The 25161-nt window shown below is 41.2% G+C and overlaps 3 protein-coding genes and 1 long non-coding RNA gene across 7 annotated transcripts in view; 3 read left to right on the forward strand and 1 right to left on the reverse strand.

The window, feature by feature from the left end:
- The window catches only part of LOC143121097 (NACHT, LRR and PYD domains-containing protein 3-like), a 295171-nt gene that overhangs the window by 119482 nt on the left and 150528 nt on the right, over nt 1–25161 (reverse strand). The window lies entirely within an intron of this gene.
- LOC143119954 (uncharacterized) lies at nt 277–8435 on the forward strand. 4 transcript variants are annotated; one of them, XM_076281345.1, is made up of 5 exons: nt 277–840; nt 1037–1114; nt 1196–1297; nt 4089–4156; nt 5501–5591. In XM_076281345.1, the coding sequence occupies exons 1-4, from the start codon at nt 678–680 to the stop codon at nt 4154–4156; spliced, it is 411 nt and encodes a 136-aa protein (XP_076137460.1). In that variant the 5' UTR covers nt 277–677; the 3' UTR covers nt 5501–5591. The 4 variants fall into 4 exon arrangements, with proteins under 4 accessions (XP_076137460.1, XP_076137457.1, XP_076137458.1 ...); XM_076281342.1 differs by lacking the exon at nt 4089–4156 and having other exon boundaries at nt 5501–8435; XM_076281343.1 differs by lacking the exon at nt 4089–4156 and having other exon boundaries at nt 1217–1297; nt 5501–8435.
- On the forward strand, nt 9343–14113 carry LOC143120189 (uncharacterized). Its single transcript, XR_012986335.1, has 3 exons — nt 9343–9480; nt 9651–9995; nt 12478–14113. It is a non-coding gene; the product is annotated as an uncharacterized LOC143120189 (long non-coding RNA).
- On the forward strand, nt 14388–22320 carry LOC143120000 (uncharacterized). The gene is made up of 3 exons (XM_076281346.1): nt 14388–14528; nt 14694–15003; nt 19957–22320. The coding sequence occupies exons 2-3, from the start codon at nt 14730–14732 to the stop codon at nt 21816–21818; spliced, it is 2136 nt and encodes a 711-aa protein (XP_076137461.1). The 5' UTR covers nt 14388–14528; nt 14694–14729; the 3' UTR covers nt 21819–22320.

The raw sequence follows: 25161 nt of genomic DNA on the forward strand, positions 1-25161 counted from the left end.
TTGTGTATGGATTCCCAAGAGTCCAAGCTTCTAAATGGAGTATAATATTATTACTATGCTACATACCAATACAGTGCATACAAGCTCATTGTGATGCTATGGGGCTGTGGTAGTGCACTGTGTGTATTGAGACAACGCTGTTGGTTATTTTAATTAACCAGAAAGCCTAATTTCCAGAGTTGGCCAGTCTAACTCCACTCCAGGCGGTGGCAGTAATGAAGGGAAATGCACCGTTATCTGGTTGTGTTGCCAACCACAACAAGGAAGGTTCCCAAGTGTAAACATTTCCTCAGTAGGCAGAAGAGTCTGGAGTTTCACCGATGTTTTAAGAACGTTAGAACTAGATTTTGTGGATAACACGTGTTTGACGTCTTGTTAGATTAACACCAAATTAAAAATATTTCACTGTACGAACCTACTTGAGGTAGGCTGCTTTTTTTTTACAAGCAATAACAATAGCCGGTTTCTTATGAACCTAGTTGTAGCCTAACGTCAAAGATTGCAGATCATCTTTGGTCTTAAAAAAGGCAACACATTGAGCAGAGTGGAGAGCTATACGTTCATGTAACTTAATGATGGTTTGTAAAGGAAGAAAATAGATCTTGAAAACCATACGATATATTTTGTTATGCTCTGAAAAAACTTTGGATGGGATTATTTTTTGCTCCTTTGGTAACATGGATTTGCCATTGAACTCCGGCGGTGCTGAAACACGTCCGGTTGACCTGAGCGTGATAGTGAAAGAAGAAGACATTAAAGAGGAGGAATATGGTCTTATGATTTCGTGTCAAGATGTGAAGGAAGAACGGGATGACCAAGAGCACGATTATCTGCTCGAAGGTAAAACCTTTCAAATACCACTGTCAGACACAAATCATGTAAAAACTAGGGTTTGATTTAATGTGTACATAGCCTAATTTTATCTAACGATAAAAGTAGGCTATAGATTTCCTCTACAAAGACTGAAACTATAGGATTTCCCTTGTGTACACACGCTTGTTTAACAGTTATGTGTTGGTTGTCCTGTCTTCTCTAGACAACGAGAAACTACTTACAATAGTGAAGATTGAAGTGAAGGAGGAGGACGAGCAAGAGCAGGATTATCTTGCTGGGAGTAAGCATACCAAGACGTCACCCCTTTCAGACACATATCTCGTGTGATAGGATTCGCTTGTGCACGTATTTAACATTTAAGTTTTGGGTGTCCTCTACAAAGGTTACAGTAAGACACTGCAGGCAAGATTGGAGATTGAAGTGAAGGAAAATGATGTGGATGAACAAGAGCATCTTCTGGGAAGTAAGTCCTTTCAGTTTATATGGTCCAACAATGATGATCTCAAAATCCCAAAAGACATTAGACATTTTATTAAATAACATTTCAATAGCCTACATTAGAACACTAGAGGATTATAATATAATTTATCTGTATTATTTTATATCCTATATTTTATATGTCTGATATTTATGACAGTGTAACCTGCGTTGTGTTGAACCTGCACAATTCAGCCCTGCACACGCCCGGACTGCCCTACAAAGGCTAAGAGCAGTATCTCCACTTTTTTTTTTTTTTTTTTTAATGTTTTTGCACAAATAAGAAGTACATGATCTGCTCTTCAATCTGTTAAAATGTCATATGGCTACCTAATATTTTTTTTAGCTAAATTTACATTTTCAGTTTGCAGTTTGTATAGAAAAGTAGAGGGAAACCAAGGTAGAGTGCAGTATCTGCCCTTACTGCCTTGATTTCAATTGCCATTACTGCATTCTGCCTGTGTTTCACTTGCCCTTACTCTAATAGTGTGTGTGTGTGTGTGTGTGTGTGTGTGTGTGTGTGTGTGTGTGTGTGTGTGTGTGTGTGTGTGTGTGTGTGTGTGTGTGTGTGTGTGTGCGTGCACAGGGACATACTGGGACTAAAAGAAGGCCCTGGACTTTCTTCTAAAAAGGCACACTACCATTCACACTCACACACACATTAGGTGTCTATCGTGATACAGTCTCACAATATTAAATGCTAGTGAAAGTATCAAAATAGTCAGTCAGATTTTACAAAAAGTAATTTAAGTAAAAAGTAACTTTGACAAATATAAGCAGCAGTGTGCAAAGGTGTCAAAGGTTAGGTTTTGGTGTGCAGCACATTTATCTATCTAAGTATACCCCTTGTTGTTGAATATAATTTGATGCTTATACTTGATGTAAGAAAAACACAAAAAGCTGTTTTTCTCAGTTTGGCATTTTTGCAGATACAGCTCTCTGGCTTTGTAGGGCAGCGGACTCGAACCTGAGAACAGCAGCACCTTGGCTCGGGAAGCGTGCGTGCTGACAGTTGAGCTGAAAGCCCAGGCTACTAGCTTGCATGCCAGTAGCACTCTTGAGGCGTATAGCTGGCATCCATTACATCAGCACGCTTTATGCAGATTAGCCTATAGCCTTGGCCTACTATTTCTATTACAACTCCACCTGTTTAATTCAGCAGTCTGGTAGAAGCCTGGAAATATTGTAAACAAAGTAGCATAGTTGGCTAGCTTATTGGTCTACTGATTGGACTGTTTCCCCATCTGTGTTTAAGTTTCAAGGTAAAGTTTGTTCTTCTTGGGAAAGGCTCTTTTGGGAAACATTGGTAGGGCCTATTGAGGTGATCAGTCAATTTGAATGCAAGAGTTTTAAACAAATAGCGGATTTAGTAAATTAGCTAGTCGTCTTCTATGCATCCATGCTTTTATGATTGTAAATGTTTTATTTCGAGTCCGAGTAGCGCGTGTCCATTGAGCGGGAGAGGGAGAACGAGAGAGAGCGGGGCAAGGAGAGGGGGTTTACTTTGGTAAAGTGAAAGCAACGAGAGGTATGAAATTATGATTTATTTATTTATTTTTGGACAACGTAAGGTTACCGGTAAGTAAAGCGGGAGATGTGTGTTGCTTATGCACTAGAAAGGGTGTGTCGCGGCCCTGCCTTTTCACACCATGACACAGGTTCGTGGTGTCGCGATTTCGGTTTCGAATTGCATATCGTTACAGCCCTACTGCTCACTCATGCATCACTTTTTAGACACGTCAATTACTGTTGATGCGACAAGGATAGAATTAACATACCACTGTTACAAACACATCGCAGAGATAACTTATACCAAAGCCTAAATTATAATATCATATGGACATGAATATAGGCCTATTCCCACTTATTGAGCCTGATAATGAGGTAATGTTTGACAGTTCTCAAGACATGAATAAATACTTATTTAAATATGACGTGTGAACAAAACAGGCATCAACTTTTAAGCATTATCATATTAAGATCTTCTCTTGGTCTATCTAGTCATTTATTATCTCTAATAAATCACTACAAACTTGTTTTAAACTTAAATTTGACAGACTTGGGAGGGAACTTTTCACATTGCTTGGACCAAAGTCCGACTGAAGATGCTTCTGTGTCGCATGTACTCTGCTTCCTTGCATATTGGCCCTTTCTCCTCTTTCCTCGTTCTCACCTCCTCTAGTAGCAATTAGATAAATGAGATGATCCTCGATGACGTCGAGCGTTGAACAATTTTCTGGGTTTGAGCTGGAGGACTGTGGAGAAACACTTAATAGAGAGATGAGATCCACCCTATGTTAGAACTTGCTAGATTGTTGCTAGGGTAGACAGGGTGGTTGCAATGCTAAATAAAACAGTTGCTATGTTGGGCACTAAGGTAGTCATGTTGGTTGCTATGGCAGTTATTTTTGGAAGGTAATTTTAGATGCATATTTCTTCACAGCCACTTTTGTTCAATGCAACTTAAAACATCACCAATACACATTTACATTAACACTGATACAAATAGTTTAAAACAGCCTCTTGAGGGCCTTCCTAAATGTGATCTTGAAACACACTTTGGGCAGTTATCGGGCAGCTATTTTCCTATTCAAGTGAATGGGGAGGAATGCAGGAAGGGGCGGAATATGTGTAGGCTAGACAGCGGCCATATTGGTGGTACAAACTAACCCCATGCATTTCTATGTATGGTTCGTTGAGTGCTGTGTCTCCACATTAGAAAGTCTCTGGTTTTACTCCACAGCATTACAAAAATAATATTTTTTTTGTACCGACAGTACTCGGTGACCTTGTGAAGCGGAGATCTACAGTATGTGAAAGCTCACCGGATTTCTCCTTTAATTAAGTAAATTGACATATATATATATATATACTGCCACCTTATATGTGGAAACTTTAATAACATGGTCTGCAGTCAAAAAAATCCTGCTGTTGATCACTGTTGAAGACGGTACACATTTCTATTGATCGTATTCCAATTCATATTTCCACATCTATTTCCATATGCTTTTACATATTTTTTGTGACACTGGTTATTCCATACATTTAGGCATAAGGGGCTCTATTTTGATGATCAGAAATGCTGCGCAAAGCTTATTCTTATCCCGACGCAAAGCTTATGCTTCTCTTACACTCGTCAATGGCGAATTTTGTGCCATGCGTTTCACCTTCATTAAGCCTTTCATCCAGAGGTGTGGCAGAAGGTGTGGTCTGGCGCATGATCCAAAAATCGCTATCTTACACCCTCTAAAAATCATTCCACCACTGAACCAGAAAAACCTGGTCTATAGCGAAAGTCGCACTATCACAAGATGTAAGTGTAACGGATGCCAGCTAGCTTAGCTGTGTAAACCTCACTCCCCGACGCCTCAAGAGTGCTGCTGGCATGCAAGCCAGTAGCCTGGGCTATTGGCTCAATTGTTAGCACGCTCGCCTCCCGATCCGAGGTGCTGCTGTTCGCGGGTTCGAGTCCGGGCGTGTGCAGGGCTGAATCGCGCAGGTTCAACACAACGCAGGTTACAGAAGCAGCCCTTAGCAAGCAGTCCCAAACAACTTCTCTGCAGGATAAAAAATCTTAGATTTTTATTCAGTCGTTCGAACATTATTGGGGTAAGGGTTGCTTTTTTCAGGCTACGTTTTCAATTGTAACCCCTTGTCAATCAATAATGAAAGTAAATAAGTGTGTAGAACTGTTTGCCTATGAGACCATGGTGATGATCGTTTCATTTTGCCTTTGAGTTCAAATAATAGGCAAGTGCAGAATGCATGTAGTTAAACAGGTTTCAGTAAAGCAAGGTTTAGTTGAATCCCTGTATTTTATACACGGCCTCTTATGCAAGCAGATTCCTTCAAATGCGCCGCTGACTGGCAAAATACCGATGTGGTGTTTGAAGTTGCCCTGCTTGCTGTTAAAGGGAATGACAGGTGTCACTCTCATTGGTTGAAAGTTGGTTACATCCAAAACACACCCATGACTGATTAAGAAACAGAAGACCAACCCTTTTGAATAATGCACCCGACGTTTGATAACAAAACCCCGAATGTGAACTGTACAAACCCCCATATGTATTTAAGCCTTTCGCCACTGACCATGCATTTTAGATTGTCAAAATAGGGCCCAAGGTTGTATTGAATTACTGGATGTAGAATATCTGTCTGTCATTCTAAGTTTCTATGGTAACTGTTCCAGGTGTATCAGAAGACCCAGACTACATGCAACAGAAGATCCATGGACAAAATGATGAACTTAACCTGCAACTCAACGGAAGGCTGTACCACTGCACCGTCTGCAGGAAGAGTTTCACGGCCCTGAGAGAACTCAAAAAACACCAGCAGACACACTCTGTTAGCGTGAATGATCAGCAGAACACTGGAGGCAAAAAGACTCATTTCTGTGGACACTGTGGGAGAACATTTAGAAAGTTTTCATATCTGAAAGACCACATGCTTACACACACTGGAGAGAAGCCCCATAAATGCGTCCAATGTGGGAAAGCTTTCTCACAAATGTCAAATCTTAACACGCACATGCTAACCCACACTGGAGCGAAGCCTCATAAATGTATACAGTGTGGAAAAGCATTTACACACCTTTCAACTCTTAAGACTCACATGCTAGTACACACTGGAGAGAAGCCCCATGAATGTACCCAGTGTGGGAAAGCCTTTTCGCTAATCTCAAATCTCAAACGTCATTTGCTAACACACAGAGGACCTTCTGGTGAGAAGCCTCATAAATGTGCCCAGTGTGGAAAAGCATTTAGCTGTTTGTTGCTTTTGCAAAAACACATTAGGATCCAACATTCAGATCTTAAAACTCACAGACTTGCACACGCTGGAGAGAAGGCTCACACGTGTATCCAGGATGACAAAGCTTTTACACAAATGTCAACTCTTAAAACCCATTTTCTAACTCACTCTGGAGAGAAACCTCATAAATGTGCCCATTGTGGAATAGGTTACTCGCAAAAGTCAAGCCTTAAACACCACATGCTAACACACAATTCAGAGAAGCACCATAAATGTGCTCAGTGTGGAAAAACATTTAGAACGTCTTCAGATCTTAAAAAGCATATGCTAACACACAGTTCAGAGAACCACCATACATGTGCTCAGTGTGGAAAAACATTAAGAACGTCCTCAGATCTTAAAACGCATATGCTAACACACAGTTCAGAGAACCACCATACATGTGCCCAGTGTGGAAAAACATTTAGAACGTCCTCAGATCTTAAAACGCATATGCTAACACACAGTTCAGAGAACCACCATACATGTGCCCAGTGTGGAAAAACCTTTAGAACGTCTTCAGATCTTAAAAAGCATATGCTAACACACAGTTCAGAGAACCTCCATACATGTGCTCAGTGTGGAAAAACATTTAAAACGTCCTCAGATCTCCGAACGCATATGCAAACACACGCTCCAGAGAAGCGGCATAAATGTGCCCAGTGTGGAAAAGTTTTGCGACGAATTTCAGATCTCAAAACGCACATGCTTACACACACTGGAGAGAAAGCTCATACGTGTACCCAGTGTGGGAAAGCTTTCTCACAAATGTCAAATCTCAACACCCATCTGCTGACCCACACTGGCGAGAAACCTCATGAATGTACACAGTGTGGGAAAGCTTTTACACACCTTTCGACTCTTAAGACTCACATGCTAGTACACACTGGAGAGAAGCCTCATGAATGTACCCAGTGCGGAAAAGCCTTTTCACTAATCTCAAATCTCAAACGTCATTTGCTAACACACAGAGGAACTTCTGTTGAGAAGCCTCATAAATGTGACGTTCCTCAGTGTGGAAAAGCATTTTTAAGATCCTCAGATCTGAAAACTCATACGCTTACACACACCGGAGAGAAGCCTCACAAATGTGTCCAGTGTGGAAAAGGATTTTCACAAATTTCGCATCTTAAATCCCATTTGCTGATTCACACTGGAGAGAGGCCTCATACATGTGCCCACTGTGGAGAAGCTTTTAGACAAATTTCGCATCTTAAAACTCATATTCTAACTCACACTGGAGAGAGGCCTCATAACTGTGACCATAGCTGAGAAAGGCTTCATCACAAATCTCACCTCTTAACACTGTCAATTTTTTTTACCTTAATATAACAGTTTTCAAAGTAATTTTGACGGTAAACAAAATTGTAATGTAAAGAATCATGAAATATTACCTATGGGGTATACTACGAAGCTCGATTAGTGGGTTAGCGAGGTATGTTGCGCTTAAAAACCAGGGTATGCTGTGACACGAAAGTGGCTCTGTTTTAGCGTCGCTGTATCACCATGGTGTATTATGCTGCCAACCAAACCTGGTCGGGAGCAGGTTATGTGCTAAGTGTGACCAATAAATAATCTATTATTAAGTTTTTTCACGTGTAAGATTTTGTCATGTATCTTAGGGCTCTGCCTCTCCAAACATTTTGGATCTCACAGGCACTTGAACAGTGTTGTGCGTGCAGATATCCCACTATGAACGTGCATACCATACAACATCTGATGACAATCAATGTATTTAATGTTGTAGGCTAGACACTAAAAATGACCGCAGTGTAGATTATGCTATTGCTATCGCAACATGTTTCACGATTGGCCAACGTCATCCCAACACCAAGAACAGATCTGAGCTGAAAGCCTAGTTTTACAAATATATCACATAACTGCTAATATCACTTAACTTATACCCCCAAGCTTTGTGTAGCTTTGATATGCCTATATAGCCTAGATAGGTCTAACATGCTTCGTAGTATACCCCACTGGTAGATAAAGTTCTTGGGAGATTGTTTTCTTCTGTTGACAGGTTAGTAACTCCAAAACAAAATGCATGCGTGCCATGTCTGGGGGAAGTCTTTACAACAGAAAGGTAAAATATGAATATTTCTCAACTCTAGGGGGAGCTATAGAGTCGTCAAAATACCTAAAACTGCATATTTTAAAAACGTATTTGACAGATGAATTTGTTCAGTGTGACTCACTGTGAATTGGTTAGTGTCGTATTTTAAACATAACACCACTAACTTTGAAATCATTGGTCCAGCCTTACCAATCAGAGATTCCTAAAGTTTCATGTAAACTTTACAAACTGATAATAAACAGCATCAACAGTTAGGAAACAATGTATGTGGGTCTACCTTTCCTGTAAATAAATGTCTGCATTTTTCCAATTGCATTATTTGATGTTTGCTAAGACCTTGTTCCCCTACTCGGAGGCCATCTTGGAAATACACTGTGGGTAATCTGGCAGCTATTTTCCTATAATGTGATTGGGGAGTGATACACAAGTTAGGTCATAGGCATGGAAAGTACATCAGGCGATTCTGTGACATACATGTCCATGGAGGATTCTTGGAGTGCTGTGTCTCTTCATTAGATCTTGTTGTAGGGCACAGATCTATGTAAAGAGATATGAAGAGTTTGGTTCCAAAACAAAACGCTATATCTCCATTTTTAAAAAACATCAGTAAATTGTATTCAATAAATCAATTATTTGATTGTGTATTTCAGCCAATATCAATACAATTACAGTTGTGCTGTTTTGACTCAAGATAAACCAAATAACAATAACCCAATTACAGTTGCGCTGTTTTGACTCAAGATAAACCAAATAACAATAACCCAATTACAGTTGCGCTGTTTTGACTCAAGATAAACCAAATAACAATAACCCAATTGCAGTTGTGCTGAAATCACCTGTAAAACAAAATGTGACAAAAATATTTATGGAAATTTGTTGAAATGGAGGATGTGTTTTGGAACCAAACTAGTCTGATCCATACATCTGAGCATGTAGACTATGCATAGTTGTATTATTGCTACTTTGTACTGTATTGATACTAGGCCTATATATCTCTCTTGTCACGGTGTTTTTTTTAGAAGATAACAGACTTATTAAAAAAAAAATAGTGAGTGTAGGGTTTGACATCTTGATCCACACTCCAGCTCAGATGGTGGCAGTAATGCGCCAAAAAAAAGGTTGCCAACCGCTTTAGAAAAATTAAGTAGAAGAAGATGGTGACGGGCAGAGTTCTGGTTACAGGGTTTCGTTGATGTGTATGAAGGAATGCTAAGCTCCGCAGGGATGCACATTATTACACGTCCGATCAGACAAATAATAAAGTAAGGCGTCTCATCTCAGTGTACGGAGTTGCAAACTCACTTGAGGTAAGGCTGACCTTTCGTGGTTAGACACAATTGCTGACGAACGTTAATACATAACCTTTAGCCCGACTCATTTAATGTAGCCTGTTAACCCTAGTGTTGCTTTCTATTAATCCCTAAGGAAGACATAGCTTGGTAATTGCTCTATTTATTTTTGTGTTGCTCTGACTTAGAGGCTAAAGAGAACTTGGGGTCGTTGGTCTTCGAGAACATGGATTTCGGGCTGCAGTTGAACTCTGGTGGTAACGATGGTAACGATACCGAAACGCACCAGGTGCAGAGAGTGGTAGTAAAAGAAGAAGACATTAAGGAGGAGGAACACGAGCATATGATTGCATATCAAGATGATGACGAAATGCCTTTTACAGAGCATGACTGTAAAACTGAAACAGACGGCGCAGAAACAGACGTCACAGAGTCCAGCGTTACTTACGATGATGAAACACCACAACAGACAGCGGAGATTGAAGTGAAGATTGAAGAAGATGATGAACAAGAGCTCGGTGATCTGCTGGCAAGTAAGTCCCCCCCCCCCCCCCCACACACAATTTTTATTGAGATCCATGTGGTTAAAGCCAACATTTCTAAAGGGGCAGCCACTGACTTTTGTCAGTGGCTGTAGAGCAGTGTTTCTCAAACTTTTTCAGACCAAGGACCACTTAACCAATTAAAAAAATACCTCACGAACCACCTAGCTAAAAAAAAACAACAGTAGACCTACTTCAACACTATATTGCACAATAGGTCTACTCACTGAACAACCTTGCTTATATTGTCTTTGCACCTTGCTTATTGTGTCAGAAGATTCATATGATTTAAACTGGCGTAGCTTACATAGGCAGTGTTGCAGAACTGTTTGGATTTACATACAAGTTGGTTCAATATTGCAAACAACTCATCTATATTGTATTTTACCACGTCTGCTCGCAGACCATTTGGGATAGCTTGTGGACCATCAGTGGTCCCGGACCACACTTTGAGAAACACTGCTGTAGAGGGATTGGCAATAAAAGAAGGAAAAGCTGGGAAAGTCCATTAAAACCTGTTATGCATCACATGTTCCAGTACCGGGTCATTTCAGCATAGGCTACAGTAGTCATATTATACATCATTTCAAAGTTTGGACTCTTGGGAATCAATACATGAAAATCTTTGTCATGTAAAATATGTGTAGTGCTTTACATTGTCAGATTAATCTTACTATGTCTCAATAAAATCCCCCCCCCCCTTCGCTTTTGGTGCTTCCCTACATTCTAGCTGCAGTGCATATCCTTAGTAATATGATATAGCATATTGGGTCTTGAAATATTCACAAGAATCCATAGAAATTGAATATTCATGTCATTTGATCCAATATTAGTTATGCAGATGTATAGTCCACCAATTGAATTGAAATAGAAATTATAATTGATCCAATATTAAATGCAGATGTGTAGTCCACCAGTTGAATTGAAATAGAAATTGTAAAAATGTATAATTTGTTGTAATTATTCCATATTTAGTGTAGTCATTCCATATCAGAACTCCTGAAGTATAATCCAAACATGAGCATGAAACTTCAATGTGTTACCTTTCATTTGAGAGCAAGATTATGCTTCTACACAAAGGGGTTCATATGCAGTGAGCATTTGATTGTCAGTATGTAATTTGGATAACCAAAAGTCCAATGGGGAGTTTCTATAGGGCATTTTACAAAACACATGAGCATACCTTGGCAAATAATGGTCTAAAATAAGTAGTTTTCATTCTGTATTGTTCTACTTTTGCACACAGCTTCACAAGACCTGATGTTAGGGCTCAGTTGTGTTGTGTCTAAGTCATGTCAAGTGACATAGAGGGCTGAAATGTGGTCTGTTCAGAGATGCTTGTTATCCGACAGAATGAGAAAACAATATTCTAGCCTCTGTAACTCTGTGTCAGTACATCACACAGTTCTAATTGTTTTCCAAGAAACTACAGTGTCTCAGCATTCCAGCAAGAGGTCAGGCATTTGATTATAGGCCAAAGTATGTAGGAGCAATGATCTCCTAAGTAGATGATGTGCAATGTCAGGCAAAAAACTCAAAATGGGGCGTATGTATAAGAATTTAACAGGTAGGCAAGTTCAAAGAGGTGTGTTTTCAGGGTCTGTTTGAAGGAAGGTAGGGTGTTTGAAGAGTTGTGTTTTGAGGGTCTTTTTTAAGGAAGGTAGGCTGTTTGAAAAGTTGTGTTTTGAGGGTATTTTTTAAGGAAGGTAGGGTGTTTGAAGAGGTGTGTTTTGAGGGTCTTTTTTTAAGGAAGGTAGGGTGTTTGAAAAGTTGTGTTTTGAGGGTCTTTTTTAAGGAAGGTGCTTGACTGTTAGTTGTGGTCTGGCAGGCCGTTCCCCAGGCGGAGTGTGCAGCAACTGAAAAGGGCCTGTTGCCCCAGGTCCAGAGCTTGGTCCTGTGTGTGTGTGTGTGTGTGTGTGTGTGTGTGTGTGTGTGTGTGTGTGTGTCCGTGTGTGTATTTCTACACGCCTCTGTTCCTGAGAAATCCCAAGCTAAACAGTGGCTAGTTTTCATCAAAATCGCTGTTTTTTTCTAAAATGGAGATATATCGTCTTTCATGAAATATGAAGTGTTGCCTGTAAACTTTCCGGGAAGTGATCAGCGAGACCTGGCGAGACTGCCACCTAGTGATAGACCCACGAAAATGGCCTGGTTTTGAGCTGACGTGGATGCGTCACTGATTCAAAGCAGCAAACGAGTTATGATAAAATGTCCAGATAAAATGTCCAGATTGTGCGTTTTTATGAGTTTTCGATCGTCATATAGTTCATTTCTATTCATCACAGAGTTCCCAAAATCACATATAAGGTGTGTTAGAGTGTCTAGTTTCGTAATTTTTAAAAAAAAGCTAAAAACATAATATTACGTTTTTGGCACTCAACGCATGGGAAGGAAAAACGTCATATTACGTTTTTGGCACTCAATGAGTTAAACATCTGCCTCTCATTCTAAGTCTCTATGGTAACTCTTCCAGGTGTATCAGAAGGCCAAAACAGAACGGAACAGAGGATCCACGGACAGAATGATGATGAACTCAACCTGCGACTCAGAGGAAGGCTGCACCACTGCACGATCTGCAGGAAGAGCTTCAAGGCCCTTACTGAACTCAAGTCACACATGCTAACACACTCTGCTAGGGGGAATGAACAGCAGAACACTGGTGGCAAAAACACTCACATCTGTAGTCACTGTGGGAGAACATTTGGAAGGTATACACAACTGAAACGTCACATTCGGACACATACTGGAGAGAAGCCCTATAAATGTGTCCAGTGTGGAAGAGCTTTTTCACAGACTGCCGCTCTTAACAGCCACATGCTAACACACACCGGAGAGAAGCCCCATGGATGCGTCCACTGTGACAAATCATTTACCAGATCCACACATCTTAAAAACCACATGCGCACACACACTGGAGAAAAGCCTCATAACTGCGCCCAGTGTGGGAAATCTTTTTCAGATATTTCACGTCTTCAAACCCACATGCTTACTCACGCCGAAAAGGAGCATCCCCAATGTGACGAGTGGAGGAGCTTTTTTACAAATTTCTACTCTTAAAACGCACTCACTAATTCACACCAGAGAGAGAGAGAGAGAGAGAGAGAGAGAAAGAGCTTTTTTACAAATTTCTACTCTTAAAACGCACTTGCTAATTAGAGAGAGAGAGAGAGAGAGAGAGAATGCTGCCCATATCTTTACATGTTTCTCCACAGGGAATACATTTTGCAACATCCAACTTAAAACCACATGCAGCTTGCGCACACATAGGATAAAGGCCTCATAAATGCGTCCAGTAAAATCTTCCAAACCACATGCTGTGACATACATGTCTATGGAGGATTCTTGGAGTGCTGTATCTCTTCATTAGAAAGGAACTTGTTGTAGGACACAGTTCTGTGTAAAGAGTATATGAAGAGTTTGGTTCCAAAACGCTATCTCTCCATTTTTAAAAACATCAGTAAATCGTATTCACTAAATCAATTATTTGATTGTGTATTTCAGCCAATATCAATAAAATTGCAGTTGTGCTGTTTTGACTGAGTGAAGACACATGCTAATTCATACTGGAGAGAGACCTCGTATGTGACTATTGTAAAAAAGCTTTTGCAGCTTCCACAAATCTTAAGCAGCACTTATTAACACACACTGGAGAGAAGCGTCATACATGGGCCCAGTGTGGGAACGGCTGTACACTGACGTCAAATCTTAAAAAACACAAACAGGAAAGTGACCATGGCAAACATACAGGCTATTCCTACCAGATACTAAAAGTAAGTTAAAGTATAAGTGCTGGTCTAAGCATGTTGTTACACATGGCCTTTTTGGACATTCTGTAACTATGGAAACTTTCCACAAATGGCACAGGCATATCACACATCAAAAGTTGAACCTGCTCATATTGAAAATTGTTATGGTTTTTTTGCAATTTGACGTCCGTTGTCTAGCATAATGATTGATTGAACACATTACTGATTTGACCACTTTTGATGTTGCCCCCTCGTCCTCTGGCTCTTTGGCGACTGTCCTTCGTCAGAGGAGCTGTGACGCTCCATGCCTCATTTCTCTCTTTTGTTTATTTTCTAATACCTCAGAGAGCAATAAACAGCAAAATACAGGTTGGTTGTGGCGGGCATGCTTTTCATAAAACCCCTTCTTATTCTAGTCTGTTATGATTCTTGACTGTATGTGTGAAAGTGGATTAATGATCAGTTAAATATGCAGCTTCTTACACAACATGTCGACAAAGTGACACACACAGTTCACAAAGGTAAATCAACCCAGATAAGGTTTCCACATCCTGCAGTCAAACTCCATTCCAAGAGGTGGCAGTGTACAGTCATCTGGTTGGTTTGTCATCCACGAGAAGTTCATTGTCCACGAGTAAGAAAATATTTACTCCATGCCATGGAAGCTGGTCTGGATCATAGTTTTGCCGATGTCGGACCAAGAAGTCAATGTTTTGCGGGATGAACCTTGTTTAACGATAAACTAGGCGGAACACATCTCAGTGTGCGGAAGAACGAGGTAAGGCTGACTTTTCGTGGTTAGACACTGACGAACGCTAATCCCACAACAACTTTAACCCAATTTAACGTAAGCCAATGCATCATCGTTGATTTCAATTAGTCTAGTTCCTAAGAAACTAAACAGTTTGAAAACCGCTCTATTTTGTGTTTGTCTGACCTGTAGGTTAAAGAAAAGTTGGGGTCGTTGGTCTTTGAGAACATGGATCCCGAACTTCCGTTTAGTTCTGGCTGCAACGTTACTGAAACATACAAGGTTGATCTGGGACTGCTGGTGAAAGAAGAAGATATAAAAGAGGAGGAATATGGTCATATGATTTCATGTCCAGATGAAGAAGAAAAGCCCTTTGCAGAGCTTCACTGTAAAACTGAAACGGAGGACGCAGAGTCCAGCGTTACTTACAGTGAAACACAACAGACCACAGTGAAGATTGAAGTGAAGAAGGAAGACGATGAGTACGATTATCAGCTGGAAAGTAAGTCCTTTCAGATGTATTAATTATTAGGATGAATATGGCCGAGAGGTGCCTGTTGCTGGACATGGACTCATTTGCCATGTCACCATAACATAAATTACTTTTTTGTTCAATTTTATGTAAGTGGATACATGCAATTGCTATTTTGTCCCAAAGTTCAGAATCAGTCAAATAGTATCCTAAAATCCTGAAACAAATGTATTGTTTTGCTAAACAGAACAAGTGTGCCGGTTTGAAGAAACACACCACCGTTTTATGAAATTAGGTTATTCACTGTGTCCCCTAGAGTTAGATAGGCCTAAGTGAGCAAAAGCATTTTTGCCTCCATGCATGCATTGGCTTAGTCCAGCCAGAGACGGTTGATAAATATATTATGTAATATATTAAGGATCTTTGGTCCAGCAGTGCCTGTTGCTGTTGGCATGGAAATGACAAACACAGCGCCAACTCAAATCACAAAACATAGTAAGTCAGCAATTTAGTAATATTAGTTTATTAACAAACAAACAAATTTATTACAGCTATTTGAAGCAGAGCAGCATCTGCCGCTGCAAAGTCTACAAGTCTAGATATAGCTTGTTTCCACAGAGTGGTACGGTTTAGTGTGATGCAGTGCATTACATAATATAATATACTTTAAAATCAATATAAAACAGGGAATAAGTTATAAGAAGTAGATGTTATATGACAGTCCAGACTGTGTAGGATTCAAGATTCCAAGATTCAATACTTTATTGCCATACAACTTGGTGCAAGTTGCTAGGGATTTGCTTCAGTGTGCTCATGACAGGACAAAGACATGAAGACATGAAACATAGAGGTGAAAGAGGAGGGCTAATAGAGCCTGTAAAGCAGTCAGGCGGACAGTGATCTAATGGTAGGGGCCGAGAGAGACAAGCTCATGCTGAACATTCCATTTCTCCCCTCCCCTTTTGTGCGGCATTGAAGAGTTGGATGGCCCTGGGGACTGTTTGAGCATGACCATGATGGAAGTCTGCCACTGAACATGCTCCTCTGTTTACTGAGCGTGCTGTGTAGTGAGTGGCGGTCGTTGTCCATGATCGCCAGCATCCTGTTCATGGTCCGTTTCTCTGCAGTTGTTGTGAGTGACTCATGCCCAATGTAAACAGCAGAGCAGTTGTTGTGAGTGACTCATGCCCAATGTAAACAGCAGAGCCAGTTGTTGTGAGTGACTCATGCCCAATGTAAACAGCAGAGCAGTTGTTGTGAGTGACTCATGCCCAGTGTAAACAGCAGAGCAGTTGTTGTGAGTGACTCATGCCCAATGTAAACAGCAGAGCAGTTGTTGTGAGTGACTCATGCCCAATGTAAACAGCAGAGCAGTTGTTGTGAGTGACTCATGCCCAGTGTAAACAGCAGAGCAGTTGTTGTGAGTGACTCATGCCCAATGTAAACAGCAGAGCAGTTGTTGTGAGTGACTCATGCCCAATGTAAACAGCAGAGCCGGTTGTCCTCACCAGCCTGTTCAGCCGCCCAGCGTCCCTCTTGTTAATGTTGCCTCCCCAGCACACCCACAGCATAAAAGCACACCCACAGTATAACAGCACACCCACAGTATAACAGCACACCCACAGTATAACAGCACACCCAGCACACCCACAGCATAAAAACACACCCACAGCATAACAGCACACCCACAGTATAACAGCACACCCAGCACACCCACAGCATAAAAACACACCCACAGCATAACAGCACACCCACAGCATAACAGCACACCCAGCACACCCACAGTATGAAAACACACCCACAGTATGAAAACACACCCACAGTATGAAAACACACCCACAGTATAAAAACACACCCACAGCATAACAGCACACCCACAGTATAAAAGCACACCCACAGCATAACAGCACACCCAGCACACCCATAGTATAACAGCACACCCATAGTATAACAGCACACCCACAGCATAAAAGCACACCCACAGTATGAAAGCACACCCAGCACACCCACAGCATAAAAGCACACCCACAGCACACCCACAGTATGAAAGCACACCCAGCACACCCACAGCATAACAGCACACCCACAGCATAAAAGCACACCCACAGTATGAAAGCACACCCAGCACACCCACAGCATAAAAGCACACCCACAGCACACCCACAGCATAAAAGCACACCCACAGCACACCCACAGTATGAGAGCACACTCAGCACACCCACAGTATAACAGCACACCCACAGCATAACAGCACACCCACAGTATAAAAGCACACCCACAGCACACCCAGCACACCCACAGCATAAAAGCACACCCAGCACACCCACAGCATAAAAGCACACCCACAGCACACCCAGCACACCCACAGCATAAAAGCACACCCACAGCATAACAGCACACCCACAGCATAACAGCACACCCACAGCACACCCAGCACACCCACAGCATAAAAGCACACCCACAGCATAACAGCACACCCACAGCATAACAGCACACCCACAGCACACTCAGCACACCCACAGCATAAAAGCACACCCACAGCATAACAGCACACCCACAGCATAACAGCACACCCACAGCACACTCAGCACACCCACAGCATAACAGCACACCCACAGCATAACAGCACACCCACAGCATAACAGCACACCCACAGCACACTCAGCACACCCACAGCATAACAGCACACCCACAGCATAACAGCACACCCACAGCACACTCAGCACACCCACAGCATAACAGCACACCCACAGCACACTCAGCACACCCACAGCATAACAGCACACCCACAGCATAACAGCACACCCACAGCACACTCAGCACACCCACAGCATAAAAGAGGGGGGACACTGGCAATAGGCGTGTTCGTCTTGACTGAGTCTGACTTTTGTCTGGCTTTCTACGTAAACGTGATCTTCAGAGGCTAGCCGGGAGGAGCTACAACAGAGGGCAGCTCATCCCGGACAGACAGGCTACAGTCTGCCTGACGTGACTGGCGGGAGATCTCGCGGAATGTTGAATGCAATAAATACAGCAGAACTTTCATTCTTACTCATTAAAATGAGCATGATGACTGGCGAAATAAATTCTTATGATGTAGTTTAAAGGGAAACTTGGCAGGATTTCCCCCTCTGCTGGAGAAATTGTGCATTATGCTATTTCAAACTGTGGGAAAAGGTAACGATAAAGCACATGGATTTGTTTACAAGCTAGCAAAACGGTTAGCATAACTCTGGCAGACAATGTGGATGTTACGAGGTAAGAAACACGATTTAAAACTTTTTCTTGTTTCTCACTTATCTTTTCGGGACGGTAAGTCTCAATGTTGCAAGGTTGGTTTTCCGCCTGGGGACGCTAGGGGCAGCGAGAAAAGTCACCATTTTCACCGGAACAGGTCATTTAACCATCCAAATGATTTCTAAACGGGTTTATGACGTTGAAATAGTTGCCAAGTTCCCCTTTAAATAAACCACTGTTGTCATACAGTTAACAGGCCTGCTTTGTAGCACATAAATTCAATATCAAGTGTTTTCCCTATATGTGTGTCTATCTATTTAACCAACAGCAGGAAATAACATAATATCCAAACGTTTTCAGTAGGCTAGCCTATCATTGTTGCAGAAATCACGTATAAGAAGGTATCCCTTCGATTTCTGTTTATTTTTGCATATTCCAACATAAGGAAGCACCATGAGACTCCCGTCAAAATCGTCATGAGGACAGTCCTCCCAAATAGCCCTATCACGTCTTTGAACTGACGTCATGAGGGTGTGTTTTAGCTCGTGCAGCTCGTGGAAGGCAACTGCAAGATCTGTCTGCAGGCTAAGACTCCCGCGATATTTTAAGGTCATGTGACATGGTGTCACAGTGGTAAGTCCCTCCCCGGCTGACAGAAGTCGGACAGAATTTCTAACCAGTATGCATTGCGTCCATCCCAGTATGCATTGTGTTCAACCCAGCATGCATCACATCAAGTCAGATCTGCACAGATCTGCCGCAAGTCGAACTTGCCTAATGACTAGGGGGGCACGTCCTGCAACCGGCATGCTGGTAGGCTATTAAAAGCAAAAGATTTTCGGTTTGGTTTGGGATTTTAATTTACCCTTTGGACTGTTTGATTATAAGTTAAATGGGTTAACTAGGTTAAACAGAAAATGAAATCCTATACCTTCAGAGACCCCTGTGATCTAGCCTAAATATGGTTAAACAGCCTATAGTGAAATCCTATACAGAAACACATGTGACATGGTTAAACAGCCTATAGTGAAATCCTATACCTACAGAAACACCTGTGACATGGTTAAACAGCCTATAGTGAAGACCTGGTGCTGAACTTTGTGGGCAGGGGCGGGTCTCCAAAAATTGACCCGTGCAGAACTCTGGGGGTGATTTTATAAGAGCATGCATTTACAGTTAGCTTAGCGTGCTATCTTTCAACCCATTTACTCATATACAGTTAGCTTAGCGTACAATCTTTCAACCCATATACACAGTTAGCTTAGCATGTTGTCTTTCAACCCATATACACGCATACATATATTCTAAAATTTCCCTCGGGATGAATAAAGTATCTATCCATCTACACTACCGGTCAAAAGTTTGGGGTCACTTAGACATTTCCATTCCACTCCATTATAGACAGAATATCAGATGAGATCAGTTGCATTGTTTTTTAATCAGGGTAGCAGTTTTCAGATTACATTATGTTCTTACATAATTTTAAAAGGGTTCTCAACATTGGCCATTATCAGCAACCATTTATCCAATGTTCCAAAGGCACACTCTGTTTACTAATCTGATATCATTTTAAAACATTGTAACAACATGTGATCTTCACACATTTGTATTGACTCTTTTTAGCCGATTCATGATTCACCGTTACATCCCCTGTGTCCAACCCTAATCACAACAAGTTATTATACATGTTAAGTCTCTATGGTAACTCTTCATTCTAATTCTAAGTCTCTATGGTAACTCTTCCAGGTGTATCAGAACACCTGCCAGTAACACAACAGAAGATCCATGGACAGAATGATGAACTCAAAGGAAAGCTGCACCACTGCACCGTCTGCAGGAAGAGCTTCACGGCCCTGAGTGAACTTGAGAAACACCAGCAGACACACTCTGTTAGTGTGAATGATCAGCAGAACACTGGCAACAAAAAGACTCTTTCCTGTGGACTCTGTGGGAGAACATTTAGAACTTCTGCCCATCTGAAACGCCACATTCCGACACACACTGGAGAGACACAACATAAGCACCACATGTTTACACACACTGGCGAAAAGCCTCATAAATGTGCCCGGTGTGGAAAGACATACGTAGGGGCCACGAGCCTTGCACGCCACATTCTTACACACACTGGAGAGAAGGCTCACGTTTGTGCCCAGTGTGGAAAAGCTTTTTCACAAATAGCTGGTCTTAAACGCCATATGCTAACTCACACTGGAGAGAAGCCTCATAAATGTGGCCACTGTGAAATAACTTGTACAACACCCTCAGAACTTAAATACCACGTGCGCACACATACTGGAGAAAAGCCTCATATATGTGTCCAGTGTGGTAGAGCCTTCTCACGAAATTCAAATCTTAAAACCCACATGCTTATACACACTGAAGAGAAGCCTCATAAATGTAACTATTGTGAACAAGCTTTTAGAACATGTTATGCTCTTGGAAGCCACATGCTAATTCACACAGGAGAGAAGCCACATAAATGTAGCCATTGTGAAAAAAATTTTACAACACCCTCAGAACTTAAATACCACGTGCGCACACATACTGGAGAAAAGCCTCATATATGTGCCCAGTGTGGTAGAGCCTTCTCACGAAATTCAAACCTTAAAACCCACATGCTTATACACACTGAAGAGAAGCCTCATAAATGTGACTATTGTGAACAAGCTTTTAGAACATGTTATGCTCTTGGAAGCCACATGCTAATTCACACTGGAGAGAAGCCACATAAATGTAGCCATTGTGAAAAAACGTGTACAACACCCTCAGAACTTAAATACCACGTGCGCACACATACTGGAGAAAAGCCTCATATATGTGTCCAGTGTGGTAGAGCCTTTTCACGAAATTCAAATCTTAAAACCCACATGCTTATACACACTGAAGAGAAGCCTCATAAATGTAACTATTGTGAAAAAGCCTTTAGAACATGTCATGCTCTTAAAAGCCATCAGCTAGTACACACTGGAGAGAGACCTCATAAATATGACTTTTGTGAAAAAGCTTTTAGAAGATGTCATGCTCTTAAAAGCCATCAGCTAGTACACACTGGAGAGAGACCTCATAAATGTGACTTTTGTGAAAAAGCTTTTAGAACATCCTCTTTTCTTAAACAGCACTTGCTCGCACATACTGGAGAGAAGCCTTACACATGTGCCCAGTGTGGAAAAGGTTTTACACTGAAGTCAAATCTTAAAACCCACATGCTAATACACAGCGAAGAGAAGCCTCATAAATGTGACTATTGTGAAAAAGCTTTTAGAACATGTCATGCTCTTAAAAGCCATCAGCTAGTACACACTGGAGAGAGACCTCATAAATGTGACTTTTGTGAAAAAGCTTTTACAAGATGTCATGCTCTTAAAAGCCATCAGCTAGTACACACTGGAGAGAGACCTCATAAATGTGACTTTTGTGAAAAAGCTTTTGGAACATCCTCTTCTCTTAAACAGCACTTGCTCGCACATACTGGAGAGAAGCCTTACACATGTGCCCAGTGTGGAAAAGCTTTTACACTGAAGTCAAATCTTAAAAAACACGTGCTAACACACACAAGAAAGCAGAAATGGCAATTCGTTCTCGTTCTGGATACTCTGGTAAAAGGATAATTGTGCGTTCCATTTGCACATGGTGACAGCTTGTGACAACTCGTAACTTGTGAAATGAAGTCGTCGGAACTCGCTGTAAACTGGGGGTTCTTTGATTGCTGCGAGACATGCTTTTTGTCAGACGATTTTAGTGGGGGTTGTTCTGTTTCGACTAACCTCGCTGTAAGAATAACTATCATCATCATCAACTTGATCACCAGACTCTTCCCTCCCTCTCTACTTCCCTCTCTTCACCTTATCTACCTCCTCTCCACTCCTCCTCCTTCAGTACTTAATATGTAGTCCTATCCTATCTAGTATTGTATTGATGGATGCAGAGGTAACTCCTAGCGATGGTCTCCTCTGCGCTGTACATTATTATAATGCTGTAGCCGTAGCTCTGAAGTTCAAATGTTAAAATGCTGAAAAAGAGCTGAAATGTCATTATGTTGCTGTAGTTGTAGCTCTGTAGGTTAAATGTTTGTTTTTGTAAATGTCTGCCAAATGAACATTAAAGATATAAAACTCAACAAATAAAGAAAGAACCGAATGATGTGTTTCTCGACCTTGTAACGAGGAAAACCAATCAAGCTGTTTTGCCTTCTACCAAGTCCAGACTGAACATGTCATCACTGTTTTGATATAATTTTATTAGAAACATTAGCCTACCTAAAATAAGACTTTGATTGTATTAACCCTTAAAGGAGTACCGTCACACCTGTGTGACAGGAATGTTGGAAAATGAACGTTCTAAAGAATATCTGGGTTCATTGAATTCAACATTCATAAAACGTAGAATTTTAGAACCTTCAATTGTTGCTGAACTTAAGAATGTTCAAAAACCTACACCTTTAAAGTGGAAATGAAGCAGTGAGAACTGTGACCTTTTTTTGGCTGCTTTTTCATTTTTGAAGATACATGGATTTTCATTAAACCTGAAATTCAAGTGGTTTCACTGGAAAATGACATGTCAATAACGACTTTCGCCACTAGGGCGCGGCCATGTTTTAAAAATGCAGGCGCTACGTCATCAGAATGGTTAGCGTTTGTTCGTGGATGTTTTATCCATTAGCGGACGTTACTTTATTTCAATATGCCAACGTAAATTCTGTTGATGTTTGTTTTTGTGTTTGTACAAGAACAAGGGCCGCTGTAATGTAGCCTGTAGGCCTATCAGAGACAGTACTTAATTAGATTTAACTTCAGTCACAATAATGTGTTTGGATGTTCTCGCACAACTTGTGGATTACCGCGACCTGAAAATGCAGTTGCATCGTTGATGAATTGGTGAATAAACTCGGGGGAGCGAACTTCTCATGTGTGAGTAAGAGGTTTCTTTTTGTGATTGATTAGTATCAATGATTGCATTTGTTTCACTCAAGTAGTAGTGGAAACTATTTGCAGAGACTTCCGAACCTGGTGAGAACCTGTTGTGGGTACGCTAGCCTACAGTACGTCTGACTTGTGTAGGCTACTCTGCAGCAGCTTAGTTCTGTGATTGTGACAGGCATGGTTTTTGTGGGTAGACGTTGTTTATGGACTGTAAGGCATCTGAGTTTTATTTGTTTATGTAAGCTAACATAAAATAACCTGCTGTTCGCTTTAAGTAAATAAATGCACGGATGTGCCGCTTGTAGCAAGATTTTAGGGTTAATGCTATGCTAGTTACAGTATGTGCTTGTTATGTTATGCTATGCTAGTACTGTATCGAAGCTTCTACCATGATAATACGTTGCAGAGCAACTGAGTATGGGTGTAAAAATCAGTGTAGTCTCAGGCGATCAGTGTAGTCCCCTAGCCTACCCCCTCTGCACAACCTATCAAGAGTGTGTTAGTTGGTTAACTGCTATTTATTGGGCGTTTCAGTGTTTCGGCTCGGATGTCCCTCAGCGACCGCATTGCAACCTTCAACGTCTGCTTTAATGACAGCATTTGGCACGTAGGATTGGACGTTATATATCTGTTATTTTGGATGAGATGTCCCAGGTTCATTTCCTGGCAGCAGACACTCTCCATGTGTGCCATGTCAGTGAACATAGGGATACAACCCCCACATAAGCACCACCGATTGTTTTCTGTGGGCTCAGATACACCTCTCTCTCTCTCGATCATCTATTTCTCCTCCATAGTCAGGCTCTGGGGGCACTAAAACTCCCACTGCTCTTACTGGCTCAAAAGCATAGGCAATTGGATGCCTGTCCTCATTGGTGGGTCTATCCCATTCGTCCATATCCATTTTGTTGAGGCAGTAAGCTAACTGAGCCTATGACAGCCGCTATGTAAACAGCATAGAATGTTGTACCAACCATTCTTGTGATGTCATCATTTTCTGAAAACAAAGATGGCGGCACACAGCTGAAATTAATGCAACTTGTTTGTGCTTTATTCTGAATAACGGGTCATATTTCTGACTTAATTTGTATTTAAGGTATATTTAAATATTTAACTAGTGCTATAGACATCTGTTTTATTTGACTGCTTCATTTCCACTTTAAGGGTTAAAGAACATCATGAGAATTCAGTTTTGATTGTCTTGTAATGGAAGAACATTATGAGAATTCCGTTTTTATTGTCTTGTATGGAACAACATCATGAGAATTCCGTTTTGATTGTCTTGTATGGAAGAACATCATGAGAATTCCGTTTTTATTGTCTTGTAATGGAAGAACATCATGAGAATTCCATTTTGATTGTCTTCTATGGAAGAACATCATGAGAATTCCGTTTTGATTGTCTTGAAATGGAAGAACATCATGATAAATTTGTTTGGATTATTTTTTAATGGAAGAACACAATGATAATTCTATTTACATTGTTTTGTAATGGAAGAACATAATGATAATTCTGGGGTTTTTTTTGGAATGGAAAAATATACAGTGGCGCTGACGGCTCAGCGAAATACAAACGCTACAACACTTGCAAGTAGTGTTCGTAACACATGCAAATAAGTGTCACAACACTTGCAAGTAAGTGTTCAATGCTGTGTCATATTGCAAGTGAATTTGTGCAAGGTGCTTACTTATACCGTTATGTCAGTGACTGTAACATTATGAGAGAAAAGAATATTAATGCGTTTTTGCACATACTGTATGTAACCTTAAAGGAACACGCCACCCAAAATCAGTAGTGATATATGTTCTTACCGTAACTTTCACGAGTTGAGTCGTACCTCTCCCGCGTCGGTAGGTGCACTCAAACGCTCTGTCGCGCGGCGCGAATGTGTTAGCATGTTGCTATGCTAGCGGGCTCTGCCGTGGCCGTAGAGAGAGGCACATAGCAGTATTCAAACACCTCCACGTTTTACCTACTTAGATACAGTTGCACGAGTAGTTGATGAAAAATGTTAGGGCACACAACATGAAAC

Source organism: Alosa pseudoharengus, unplaced genomic scaffold, assembly GCF_046254945.1.
Source record: "Alosa pseudoharengus isolate Yale_2024_CS ecotype anadromous, Long Island Sound unplaced genomic scaffold, YU_APseudo_1.1 YU_APseudo_1.1_scf_1, whole genome shotgun sequence".
In the NCBI taxonomy this organism is placed as follows: domain Eukaryota; kingdom Metazoa; phylum Chordata; class Actinopteri; order Clupeiformes; family Clupeidae; genus Alosa; species Alosa pseudoharengus.